Genomic DNA, 13,585 nt, shown 5'->3' on the forward strand with positions numbered 1-13,585 from the left:
TCGCCAATCTCTAGATTGTAAACAGGTAACCCAAAAGATAAAATAAGATCAAGTGTATGTCCACGTTCATGTGTGGGGCCAGACACAAACTGCGTGAGATTAAAAGTCAATAAGACACACAAAGTCCTTTACCATTGGGGCGTCAGTACAACACACATGGACATTAAAATCGCCAATAATGAGGACACGATCAAATTCCGGCATTATTTCAGCCAGGAAAACAGAAAACTAATTTATAAAGTCCTTATTGCATTTTGGAGGCCGATAGACCACTGCACATAATACAGTATAAGAACGACCCAGCTCAAATAAACAAAGTTCAAAACTGCTAAAAGGTGTTGATTAAAAATATCTGTTTACATTTTATAAGTGTTTTTATAAACAATTGCTATTCCTCCTCCTCGTCCCGACGACCGTGGGGAATTTAAGTAGCTGCAGCCATGCGGTAAAAACTCAGAAAAGACGCTGGACTCACCAACACTCAACCAAGTCTCAGTCACACATAGGAAATCCAGTCCCCGGGAGGTGAAAAAGTCCTTTAGGATAAAAGTTTTATTTGCTAGTGATCTAGCATTTACTAAGCCAATCCTGGCAGGGGCCGACAGAGCTTTAATGTTGTTGTCTTTCCGAGGGACCCGGCACAGAGGTCGCAGGTCTCGCAGGTTCACCCCACGCCAACGAAGGCGAGGAGAGCAAGGAGCACGGGCCTGGAATTCCTCGTCCGGTCCGACGACAGGTACCAACCAGGCGTCGACAGGGTCTAGCGATCGGCGAGAAATAAACGGACGAGGCACCGCTCGGTACTTGGCTGAGGGGATCATTAAAAGGTGCGCCAGGGAAGCCTTCATTCTCACCAGCCGTCCGCTGCGTTTACCCCGGCGGCGAGATCGCTTACGCTGGTGATGTAAAGCCGTAAAACGGCAAAGGGAAGCTGGGATCTCTATGGAAGTAAAATAATGGCAAATGTTTTTGAAACAAAAAGCCTGTTGAATTGCACTACTTGAAAAAAATATGCATTGCATTAACCATGCTTGTATTTTAATGAATTGTATTTTTAGGGCTTGCATTTTTATGGGCTGAAATTCAACATGGTTGTATATTTAAGCTGTGAATATTTCAAATCAAAACTTTTAAAACACATTTTCATTAATAGAAATTCAACAATCCATATTCACCTTTCATATTTCACTTCCAAAATATTCAAACGGCTTAAAAAAGCAACCTATAATATTCAACGGGCAATTTTCGGTCCATTTTATTTCACTTTACAAATTCGCTTTCACAAATTCAGTGGTTCAAATTCGACAGTAAATTCAACATTGACATCCAGGAACTGCAGGAAAAGCAGTAGATTACCGAGCATAATCTCCATCTGCTGTTAATCAACCTCACCAGCAGGGGGTGCAAGCGCGTGTTGTTGACGAAGACCAGAGCAACAGTTAGAGCAAAGCCATTCATTCATTCATAAAAACTGATTTATAGAAATATAAGTGTATTTGTGATTATTATGAGGGCTGTTTTTATGTTTAATTCAGTGTCTTCACGGTCCCTGTGTAGCCTACATGCATCTTTCTCTACGTGAACGAGATTATAATGTTATTCCCCCGATGCTGATGTACAGAACAAATGTTACATTTGAGGTAGACATATAGCCTATTTCTCTTGGTTGTTTAGTTGCCTTATATCGCGGCGATGTGGTGCGCGGGTTTCCCTCAATAATTCAGGATTGCTGGGCATATAAAACGCTTATCTTAATGGACTAATACAGTGATATAAAAGACCAAACTCACACCTTATTGAGAAGGCTGTACTATATGGCTACAGGCAAGCAGATGGACTCAGAATATGAACTTAACACGCAAAGTTTCACGCTGAGCGTTTCCCAGTGATATGCTGGTTATAAATATGGCTTGACGTTGGACGTTCGCGCATTTAGGGACAGTCTCTAAAATTACATACGACATTGGTATACACGTTTCTTACTTCAATAGAATTGGATGAGAATGACTTACAGTCATAAAACCAACTGTAAAGTGTTCATGTAGGTGTCAGGCATGATGCACACCTTTTAATTAAAAAAAAAAATATTTATTCAAATAAATAGAAGTTTGCTATTGAAGTTAGAAACGTGTAGGGCAGGCCTATACTAATATCATATGAAACTTTAGAGACGGTCCCTAAATGCACGAATGTCCAACGTCAATCCAACTTTATAACCAGTATATAACTGGGAAACGCTTAGCGTGAAACTTTGCGCGTTAAGTTCATATTCTGAGTCAATCTGCTTGCCTGTAGCCATATAGTACAGCCTTCTCAATAAGGTGCGAGTTGAGTCTTTTATATCACTGTATTAGTCCAGCTAAGCGTTTTATATGTCCAGCAATCCTGAATTATTGAGGGAAACCCCAGTACTGCAGCACATCGCCGCAATATAAAGTTTAGGCAACTAAACAACCAAGAGAAATATATGTCTACCTCAAATGTAACATTTGTTCTGTACATCAGCATCGGGGGAATAACATTATAATCTCGCTCACGGTAGAGAAAGATGCATATAGGCTACACAGTGAAGGCACTGAATTAAACATAAAAACAGCCCTCATAATATTCACAAATACATGTACATTTCTATAAATCAGTTTTTATGAATGAATGAATGGCTTGCTCTAACTGTTGCTCTGGTCTTCGTCAACAACACGCGCTTGCACCCCCTGCTGGTGAGGTTGATTAACAGCAGATGGAGATTATGCTCGGTAATCTACTGCTTTTCCTGCAGTTCCTGGATGTCAATGTTGAATTTACTGTCGAATTTGTGAAAGCGAATTTGTAAAGTGAAATAAAATGGACCGAAAATTGCCCGTTGAATATTATAGGTTGTATTTTTAAACCGTTTGAATATTTTGGAAGTGAAATATGAAAGGAGAATATGGATTATTGAATTTTTATTAATGAAAATGTGTTTAAAATGTTTTGAATTGAAATACTCACAGCTTAAATATACAACCATGTTGAATTTCAGCCCATAAAAATGCAAGCCCTAAAAATACAATGCATTAAAATACAAGCATGGTTAATGCAATGCATGTTTTTTTCAAGTAGTGCAATTCAACAGGCTTTTTATTTCAAAAACATTTGGCATTATTTTACTTCCATAGATCTCAGACAAGAACGGTGGCAATGTTTTTTGTCCACCATGGTCAAACTTAGCAGTAGGTCGAAGATCCAGTAAACTTTGGCGCTCATACACCAGTAAGGAGTCAACATGTTGAACAACGAGTGACGTAAACCGCACAAACACACAAACTAACTGAAGGATAAGACGGCAGGCCACACACACTGGCGCCATCTTCCTTTGCCCCTTCCTCCTTTTAAGACTTTCATTCATCTTCGGAACACAAATTAAGATATTTTTGATTAAATATGAGCGGTCTCACTCCTCCACAGGCTTTTATTGTAATTGAAACTTGACGGCCTAGAAAGTTAGTAAAGACAATGTTTAAAATAGTCCAAGTGACTACAGTGGCTCAACCATAAATTGATCAAGCGACGAGAATATTTTTTGTGCGCAAAAACAAAACAAAAATAAAGACTTTATTCATCTTGATTTTCTTCTGTGTGGGCCTCTGAGTGAGTTCACGTAGTGTAACACTGCAGCGCTTCTGGGTTGTACGTCAGAACATGTTAAAAATAAAAATAAAAATTCTTTCTGGACAGATTGAGTTGGACATGTTCAAATCAGCCATGCAGACTTTTTCTTTTTCACGAATAGACATACGGGACAAATGCTGTTCTATCAGTGTCAGTACTTTTTCTGGTCAAATGCTAATATTGTTGAAGATCATGCCTTTTCTGTTAAACCGTATAGAGAAAAATTAATGTTCACTTTGTTCTTTAATTGAGAGTTCAGATCGTTTTTGAACCTATTTTATCTTTGCAAAATCTGTCAAGACAGAAACCAATGATTGACCTGCATTGAAAAGCTTTAAGCAACTTTTTCCAGAAAATAATGTATATTTTCCTAGCGTTAGTCCCGCTCATTTGCAGGGTCCGCTACATCGGAATTATCCACACATACCCCTTTTCCACCAGCAAGAACCAGGTGCTGGTTCAAAGCTAGAGCTATTGCCGGTTCAGAGTTGGTTCTACTGACGGGTCTTCTAAGAACCGGTTTGCCTTTCCACAGGCTAGAGAGCCACAACAGAGTCAGATCTTACGTCACTGTGTATACATCTCATGTTGCCCAGCAACGCTAGCGCGGCAGCGCCAAACAAAAACACACCAGGCTTGTTCGAGATGGTTCGGCTTCTCGCAGACCGATCGCCGCATGACATCAAAGCACTGCGAAAGCGATCCAAAAGCACAAGGAGTCGTATGCTCTCCAAACACTCCCGGAGCTCTGATCGGTCCGTGCCGCTCCGATGCATCTCGAACAAGTCTTACATCAACAATGGCGGTCGTTGCGTTACTATTGATGCTCATGGCTTTGTGAACCTACATCGGCATCCAAACACGGCGTTCGTGCAGCTCGCCGTAGCTTGCATAGATGGAGATTACAATCGAGCTGCTATTAGCTCAATTAGCAGCTATTTAAAAAATGGCGGTCACAAGTTTCTGTTCGTCTTGTTGGTCACGGTTACCCCGCCCCCATCCCCTGACGCAAGCGGTTCTTACTTCTAGCCCAGCAATGTTTTGGTGCTACTTAAGAACCACTTTTACTGGTTCGGAGCTGGTGCTTTGGTGGTCGAAAAACAAAGAACCGATTTGAAACTAGGCTCTGGCTCCGAACCAGCACCAGCTCTGCCTTGGTGGAAAAGGGGTAACCCACATTGGATCTGGTACTGAGCATTCTTTTTTTCTACATGAGAAGGAATTGGGTCCTGTCTCCGAAGTGGCAAATATGGAGTAGTACATTATAGCGAATATTAGAGATTTAGGGGGGATTGATGGCATACAACATGCGGTCACAATAAAGTGGCTTATTCTCAATGCTAACAAGTACATCAGAGAAAAGCAAGAACTGGCAAATCTGGTGCAGATCATAAGGATGAGACGCACAGTAGTCAAAATTCAAAGCTGCACTTTTGTTCATGAGATTCTAAGATCTGATTTGCATGATCATTTCTGCAATCTATTTAGAATTATTATTTATGTTTTGGCCTTATTTCGGTGTTTAGGTCATGGACATTCCAGAGGAACTCATTGAAAGTCATGACCTCACAGTTGACTTCATTCTAACTCCAACAAGAATCATCAAGACTGAATGTAAACACCCCAAGCCACAAGGCATTATTTGGTCAAAGGTATTTATATCTACTGTGTCTAAAGTAGTTTATGTCTGTTGTTACTTTTTTTTATTACTTTTTTCTTTTTGAAAGTGAAGTAATATGCAAAGTCAATTATATCTTTGAAATCAAGTGTTTATGGTTATGCTCAGTTTGGTTATCTTCATTGAATTCCTTAGCCCATTTTAATAAGCTTCAACTTTGAAAATGAACTCTTTCTGGAGGTATTTGAGACCAAAAGAGTAAATTAATTTGTTAACATTTTTAAAATACTATCTATCTATCTATCTATCTATCTATCTATCTATCTATCTATCTATCTATCTATCTGTCTATCTGTCTATCTGTCTGTCTGTCTGTCTGTCTGTCTGTCTGTTCCGGTGGACAGTGGTAAACCTCGGGATAGACAGAGAGACTAATATTAGCATAGACGGCCATCCTTCTTATGATGTACCAAGTACATCAGGATTTACGGGAAGTGTTCCCGGTCCCGGCTGTTCTAAACTATGCAGCCTAATTATAGAAGTCTATAATGTGTTGTGTATGATAGGCCGAAGAGATGTGTTTTTAGTCTAGATTTGAACTGACAGAGTGTGTCTGCTTCCCGGACAATGTTAGGAAGACTGTTCCAAAGTTTTGGTGCTAAATAGGAAAAGGATCTACCGCCAGCAGTCGATTTTGATATTCTAGGTATTATTAACTGGCCGGAATTTTGAGATCGCAGTAGACGTGAAGGACTATAATGCGTTAAGAGCTCGCTCAAGTACTGCGGAGCTAAACCATTTAGTGCTTTGTAAGTGATCAGCAATATTTTAAAATGTATACGATGTTTAATAGGCAGCCAATGCAGTGTTGACAGAACGGGGCTAATATGGTCATACTTCCTGGTTCTGGTAAGAACTCGAGCTGCTGCGTTTTGGACCAGCTGTAGTTTGTTTATTAAGCGTGCAGGGCAACCACCCAGTAGAGCATTACAATAATCTAGCCTTGAGGTCATAAACGCATGAACTAATTGTTCTGCATTATTCATTGAGAGCATATGACGTAATTTAGATATATTTTTAAGATGGAAGAAAGCGGTTTTACAGATACTAGACACATGACTTTCAAATGAAAGATTGGTATCAAAGAGCACACCCAGGTTCCTAACCGACGACGAAGACTTAACAGAGCAGCCATCAAGTGTTAGACAGTATTCTAGATTATTACGTGTGGAAGTTTTTTGTCCAATAATTAGAATCTGTTTTTTCTGAATTTAGTAGTAGGAAATTACTAGTCATCCAATTTTTATATCAGCTATGCATTCCGTTAATTTTGTGAATTTGTAGGTTTCGTTAGGTTTTGAAGAAATATACAGCTGAGTATCGTCGGCATAACAATGAAAGCTAATTCCATGTTTCCTAATGATATCTCCTAATGGTAGCATGTACAGAGTGAACAGCAGCTGTCCTAGTACTGAGCCTTGTGGTACACCATACTGAACTTGTGATTGATAAGACATCTCTTCATTTACTGCTACAAACTGATAACGGTCAGATAAGTATGATTTAAACCATGCTAGTGCAATTCCACTAATGCCAACATAATGTTCGAGTCTATTTAAAAGGATGTTGTGGTCAATGGTGTCAAATGCAGCACTAAGATCAAGTAATGCTAATAGAGAGATACAACCATGATCGGATGATAAGAGCAAATTATTTGTGACTCTAACGAGAGCTGTCTCGGTACTATGGTACGGTCTAAATCCGGACTGAAAATCCTCGCAGATATCATTTCTTTCAAGAAAAGAACACAGTTGTGAGGATACTGCTTTTTCTAAAATCTTTGACAAAAATGGCAGATTAGAGATCGGCCTGTAATTGACTAGTTTTGTAGGATCAAGTTGCTGTTTTTTAACAAGCGGTTTAATCATAGCTAGCTTAAAGGTTTTTGGTACGTATCCTAGAGACAAAGATGAATTAATGATATTAAGAAGAGGATCTATGACATCTGGAAGCATCTCTTTCAGCAGCTTAGTCGGTATAGGGTCTAACATACACGTTGTCGATTTAGATGATTTGACGAGTTTGCAAAATTCTTCCTCTCCTATAGCAATGAATGAATCAAATTTTCCCTCAGGGAGACTACAATGCACTTCCTGATGCGATACTGTATTAGACGGTTGCATAGTTATAATTTTGTCCCTGATATTATCGATCTTATAAGTGAAGAAGTTCATAAAGTCATTACTGCTGTGTTGTTTGGAAACTTCTGGGCTTGAAGCTTACCTAGGATTATGTTTATTTTCTTCTAATAGGGTTGAAAAATAAGCAGATCTAGCAGCTTTTAAAGCCTCTCTGTAAGCAATCGAGCTCTCCTTCCATTAAATCCGAAATACCTCTAGTTTTGTTTTCTTCCAGTTGCGCTCCATTTTTCTGGCTGCTCTCTTAAGGGACTGAGTGTGCTCGTTGTGCCACGGCGTTGGACTATGTTCTTTAATCTTCTTTAAGCGTAGCGGAGCAACTGTGTCTAAAGTGCTGGAAAAGAGAGAGTTAAAAGTTTCTGTTGCAATATCAAGTTCTTCTAAGCTATCTGGGATGCTGAGATTATGAAATTGATTAGGAAGATTATTGATAAAGCAATCTTTAGTGGCAGAAGTGATAGGTCTAACATATTTATAACACGGAGTCGGCTTTGCAGCCTTGGCTAAATGTAATTTACACGAGACTAGATAATGATCTGAGATGTCATCGCTCTGTTGCAGTTTTTCAACGGCATCAACATCTATTTCATGTGATAGTATTAGATCTAGAGTATGATTACGGCAATGAGTAGGTCCTGACACGTGTTGTCTAACTCCAATTGAGTTTACAATGTCTTTAAATTCAGCGAAAAGACAAAAAGACCTCATCTGTGTGGGAGAACTTTAAATTAAGTGAGGACAAGACAAAGGCTGCTCATGGGCGTTTTAACTGGGGCACGTGACGTGACGTCCCAGTAATTGCATTTCGCCAGATTTTATAGTGTAAAACCTATTCAAGCGCGAATGAGAATTGTTTTGAGGGGGATGCCAGGTGTGCCAAAAAAAAAATATATAATAATGTTCGAATGTCCAATTTTCAAATCGAATACCAACCCACCGAATGAATATTTGAATATTCGGGTCCAGCCCTAGTAGTATATGCACAATGTTGTTTGGCTTTTCAGGACAACCTATCTTGTTCAAAACCAAAGGGTTGGACAATGAATGGTGTCGCCTTGGTAAGGTCAATAAACGCCATATAGGCGTTGTTCTCTGCATTTCTCTTGGATCTGTCTTGCAGCAAAGATCATGTCTACCGTCCCGCGATTAGGCCTGAACCCACATTGACTTTCAGGTAGATATCTCTCTGTCATTTCTCCCAGTCGGTTGCTAACTATTCTGGCCAGTATTTTTCCAGCGATTGAAAGCAGAGAAATACCCCGATAGTTCTTTAAAGATCTTTAAAGACCCGATACCCCATTCTTAAAGATCTCGGCTGGGATTCCACCAGGCCGAGCAGCCTTCCCTTGCTTCGTCTTTTCGATTGCCCTTTGTAATTCTTCTCTCACCGAGCCGTCTCTTCGTCCTGTGGCGCTTTGCCGTATTCCCCCGTACCTTCGCACCCACGATATTCACATATTTCGACGTTGATAGCACAAAGGCACTAGAAGTATAAGGTTTCCTCCATGAAAGGGTTAATTTGTTATGGAGGTCCTCAAAGACGGGGAGAGACTGATTTTGTGGCCCCTCCCCCTGGCCACCAGACAGAAACCTATCCTCTAACTTGGATCATTTGGGGGTCTCTTGTTCACGTGGCCAGTCTAGTTGTGATCTGGCCACCGCGCGAGTTACCACCTTGAGTAATTCCTTGACGGATTTATCATCATGCGAGGAACGCTCATAGGTAGGCCGCTTGAAGTCCGCAGACCCAAGAGATTCATCGTTCCCCGCATGACCCGAAGAAGCACCAGAGAGCGCGCTTCGAGATCACGCAAAGGGACACGTGGATCTGGTGAACAAGCGAGTGATAGGAAAGGACCCATCTCTCGCTCGTCAGCCAAATTCATACGGGAGCCCACGACGGCTTGGTGTGTGCGGGGCTGCGGGCACTTGGAAGAAACCAAGGCGAGCGCACAGCATCTTCACTGTGAACAGCTCACAATGCTCGCACTCGCCCTGTTCCTTCGCAAGAGCTGCGTGCTCCTCCCCCAAACAAACAAAACAATAATCATGTGTGTCCAAGTCAGACATGGGTCGTGAACACGGAGGCACGAATGCAACGCTACCAAGCGACGTGTATTTTTCGAGAGGTGCATGTCGGACGCATAATAAACAAAATATTGCAAAATTATCGCGAGACTTTCGATATAATATCGGGCAATGTGATATCGCGATAACGATATTGATTCAATATATCGTGCACCCCTACTATATAGCTAACTTTATTTCCACAATGGGTCATTTCATCAAGTCATTATATTGCTTTTTAAAAGACCTTGTCAATAATGCTTCAAAATAATCATATAAATTATTGCTAATTTTATATGTAGCAATGCAGTCTCACCTCATTGAGCAATAAAGGTGCAGTCACATTAGCAAAATTATGCGGGCAAAAAAACTGTCCATTTTCAATAGTCTACCCCAGAGGTTCTCAAAAAAAATTGTCAGACAACCCCCCTTTGACACAAAATATTTTCTTGTAGTACCCCCTGAGATTTAATTTATATTTCAATAATTAAACAACATATTTGCATGTACGGTTCTTTAATGTTGGTTAATAGTAACATGACGTGCAGGTAAACAAATAAAATGTTTTTAGTAAGCATGTAAAATTATGCATTTACAGTACATGGCTGCACGATTTGGTTAAATGTATATTGTGATTATTTTGCCATACATTGCCAATGTATGCCAAGTATGAAGCACAGCTCACACAGACATCACTTTCAAACCAATTCGCTGAAAAACGGTGAATGTCGAGATGACCGAACATCTAATTGTCCAACTGTTTAGAAAAGTCCAACATTTACCTCAGACTTTTCCTGTCATCGACAGGTGCGTAAAACAGGATAAGTTACTTATAAAGCAGAAAAGTTTTAAATGCTTTAAAATATAAAACATTACAACAATAAAAACTAACATTTAACGTCAAATGTGTAAAAACTACTAATAAAAATGTTTGTTTTTTCTTACTTTTTGCTCAGTATACAGTGACAGTTGGCCGTTATGGTTTGAATGATGTGCATGAGCAGAACTTCGACTTTCCAGCCAAAGTCAAACAAGCGTTATGAATATGATTTCTAACAAATGGATCAGTGGTATGTTGATAAGTCAACCTCATTTCAATCTTGATTTTTTTTTTTCAATTTTTCCCCCAATGTAATTGTCTCTTACAGTCAGCACAGCAGTCGTTGGAGATCAAAGTAAATCGTGTTGACACCAGCCACGGGCGTGTGTTTATATTGTAGGGGAATTTACAGTTAAAGACCCAAGGACCAGATATAATGAATGAAGACCAGGAGTTAGAAGTACAGCCAATTGAAGACAGGAGTCAGAATTATAATCAATTTTAAGAAAATTTTTACTGAATATAGTTTGTGGTTTCATCAGGCAGAAGTCAACTTCAAGACTCACAAGGTGTTTGTAGGCCAGTCTGCCGTACGTTCACATTTCCAAAAACAATTGTACCTTTCCCTAAGGTCACTAAGCTTCAGATTTAATGATTCTGATTGGTTTAATGATTCTGATTGGCTTAGAAATTTACAGGGAAAACTACAAGGTAGGCTACTACAACCACTGGACAGGAAACGAGAATAATACAAGTCCACACACAAGACACCAGGGTACACGTAAAAACAGTGAAGCTGTTACTGTAGCATCAACTACAGATGCAGCATCTTGTTCCCTATTCAGAGAACCAACGTTACATATGTAACCAAGATTTTTTGTTTTGAGTTTTTCAAACCTGAGATCATGAAATTCCTGAGAAATACCTTAACTACCTTATCTAACAATAAAAAATAAGCTCTATTCAGATGGTCCCTTCAGATTAAAGGTGCTATCAGCGATCTCGGTTGGCCTAACCCCTTGTTGACATTCAAATTATTGTCAAACAAAACGGAGGCTAGCTAGACCCTCCCTCCTCCTCATCCAGTGTCCTCCTCCTCCCTCCCAGGAGGTCGCAATAACGCAAGGACGCAATAATAACAAGACTACTTTAGCTTCGCGTTCCCAAGTGACCATAAACAACGGCTCCAACGTAAACAAATTTAGTCAAAGTCAATAGTCTATAATTGAACATTCAATTTAATAGCAAAGAGTGGGTGAAAACAATCATTCACACAAAATGTCTCCATATATTGTGAGTTTGCTTGGTCATTTACAATAGTGATCGATCGCTAGCTGCTAGAAACATATGTTGTATTCAACAAAGTTAGCGCTGACTACATAGTTCTAGCTAATTATATCATTATATCAATGTCTTGGTTTGGTAAACATGAACGTCAATTTAGCAACAACAAAAAAATGGATTTACCCACCTGTCCAGCAAAAACAGAGCGACGTCAATGTCGGATTGGAATCCCTTCTGTCGGCGGAATTTTCGCCACCTTTCAAATGCTTTGCCAATGTAAGACTTCCCGCGTTCATTATCCTTTTCCCTCTTCTTTTTAATTTGTTCTTCGGAACGTCGTTTCTTTGGTTGTGTGTCGGTCATAATTCAAATTTTCCTCTAATGCTTCTCTCTCCTCCATACCCACTTCATGTGTGCGCGCACTAACTCCCAAAAACCACACCCTCAAATCTTTCTTGTCGATTATTGGCTGGAACACTATTTGTTATGTTTGTGGGTGCGGGTTGTAGAGTTTATTTATTTTTACTGTTTGTGGAGCATAGGAGGTCTTCAGAAACCAGGTTTTTTTACAGCGTGTTCAGGGGACAGGCAGCTAGCGGATGGTGAGGAGATGTTTGCTGTATGTGACAAAAAAAAATTTGGCCTAAAAAACGTGTGACATCCCTTAACTAAACTATTACTATTACATCTTGTTAATGCTTTCAGTTACACACAGAAGTACTGAAGAAAATACCAATTCTGAAGACACTACGAACACTGGAGCAGGAAGCTGGGAAAGATGTTGCTTTAAAGACAACACCTGCTGGAGCGGATGGAACCAAGAAATCCAAAGAGCTAAAATGGCAACCTGATTGTTATCCTAAAGTTGAGCTTCAATGTGAATGTTTAGCTTCTGAAGGTGACAAGTGTGCTGCATTTGAGCGCAAATTCCCTAAAAGTCCTGTCACCACTGTATACTTAGGTGACTTTCCCGCTGGATTACATGTGAGTGAGTTGAAGAACAGGAAGCTGTTCCTCTGTGAATCATCTGGCAAGGGGCAAAGCACAAGGCATTCCTGCTGTACGTCGATGACACTGGCGCAGAGCATGCTCTCACCAATCTAAAAAAACTCTCCATTTATAGCCATACCCTACATGTTGAATGTGTCAGGAGTTAGAGGCCAAAGGCCCTGGCAGGATACAAAACAGGCTGGTAAAGGACACTAGGCTCTTAGAGAAGGTAGTGTGTTCAACCCAGAATTGTGACCTGTACACCTTTCTAAACAAGAATCAAGTTTTGTGAATAATCGTTTATGATCTAGTGTATGCTTGCAACTGGTTTAGTGGATCTGAACTCTCACACAAGGAATTGAAGGATCTTGAAAAACAGGTTATGAAAATGTGAGTTCGGATGAAATCACAAGGCCTGAGAATAATAAAGTTGTTATGTTAAACGTGTCTATTCTTATGTATATATTGTTTAGATAAACAGTGTCAATAAGTTTTATGATACCAGCTCTTCTATAAGGTTTCAACATCACACGTGAGCTAAAGCACACCACTTTTATGGTAGAACAAACACTACAAACTCAGCCTACATAACCACGGCACTCCAACACGTTAGCAGCTAGCTACAGTGTATCGCTCCCGGCATGAGGACCCCAGGTGCCTATAAACCTGCCTGCTCTCAATTTCCAACCACTGGACATGGGGTGAGGGGAGATTGGGGGAGAAAAGGTGAAAAGTTTGGTGTTCTGATGTTGTGGAAAACGCACGTTAGCTGTGTCCCAATTCAGGGGCTGCATCCTTCGAAGGCCGATTGTGTCACTGCGACGCGACAAAGGCTGTCCCAATTCGAAGGCTCCTTCTAATGTGTCCTATATCATTTTTTCCCCGGGCCTCGAAGGACAGAATGAGTGGATTCTTCCCAGCTTAGCCTGTCCTGCGTTGGTGACGACAGGTGTATCTATT

General features: G+C 40.2%; 1 protein-coding gene across 10 annotated transcripts in view; it reads left to right on the forward strand.

Moving 5' to 3' along the window:
- The window catches only part of mthfsd (methenyltetrahydrofolate synthetase domain containing), an 89,722-nt gene extending 76,344 nt beyond the window's left edge, over window positions 1-13,378 (forward strand). For 4 of the 10 annotated variants that reach the window (XM_079621855.1, XM_079621858.1, XM_079621859.1 and 1 more), the window contains 2 exons: window positions 5,175-5,300; window positions 12,341-13,072. In XM_079621855.1, coding sequence (XP_079477981.1) covers window positions 5,175-5,300; window positions 12,341-12,739 — 525 coding nt within the window. In that variant the 3' untranslated portion in view covers window positions 12,740-13,072. Of the gene's footprint in view, window positions 1-5,174; window positions 5,301-12,340 lie in introns of all 10 variants that reach the window. The other 6 variants (XM_079621863.1, XM_079621860.1, XM_079621857.1 and 3 more) reach the window with 5 other exon arrangements.
- Window positions 13,379-13,585: the final 207 nt, after the last annotated feature.

Source organism: Phoxinus phoxinus (assembly GCF_949152265.1).
Source record: "Phoxinus phoxinus genome assembly, chromosome: 8".
Lineage (NCBI taxonomy): Eukaryota > Metazoa > Chordata > Actinopteri > Cypriniformes > Leuciscidae > Phoxinus > Phoxinus phoxinus.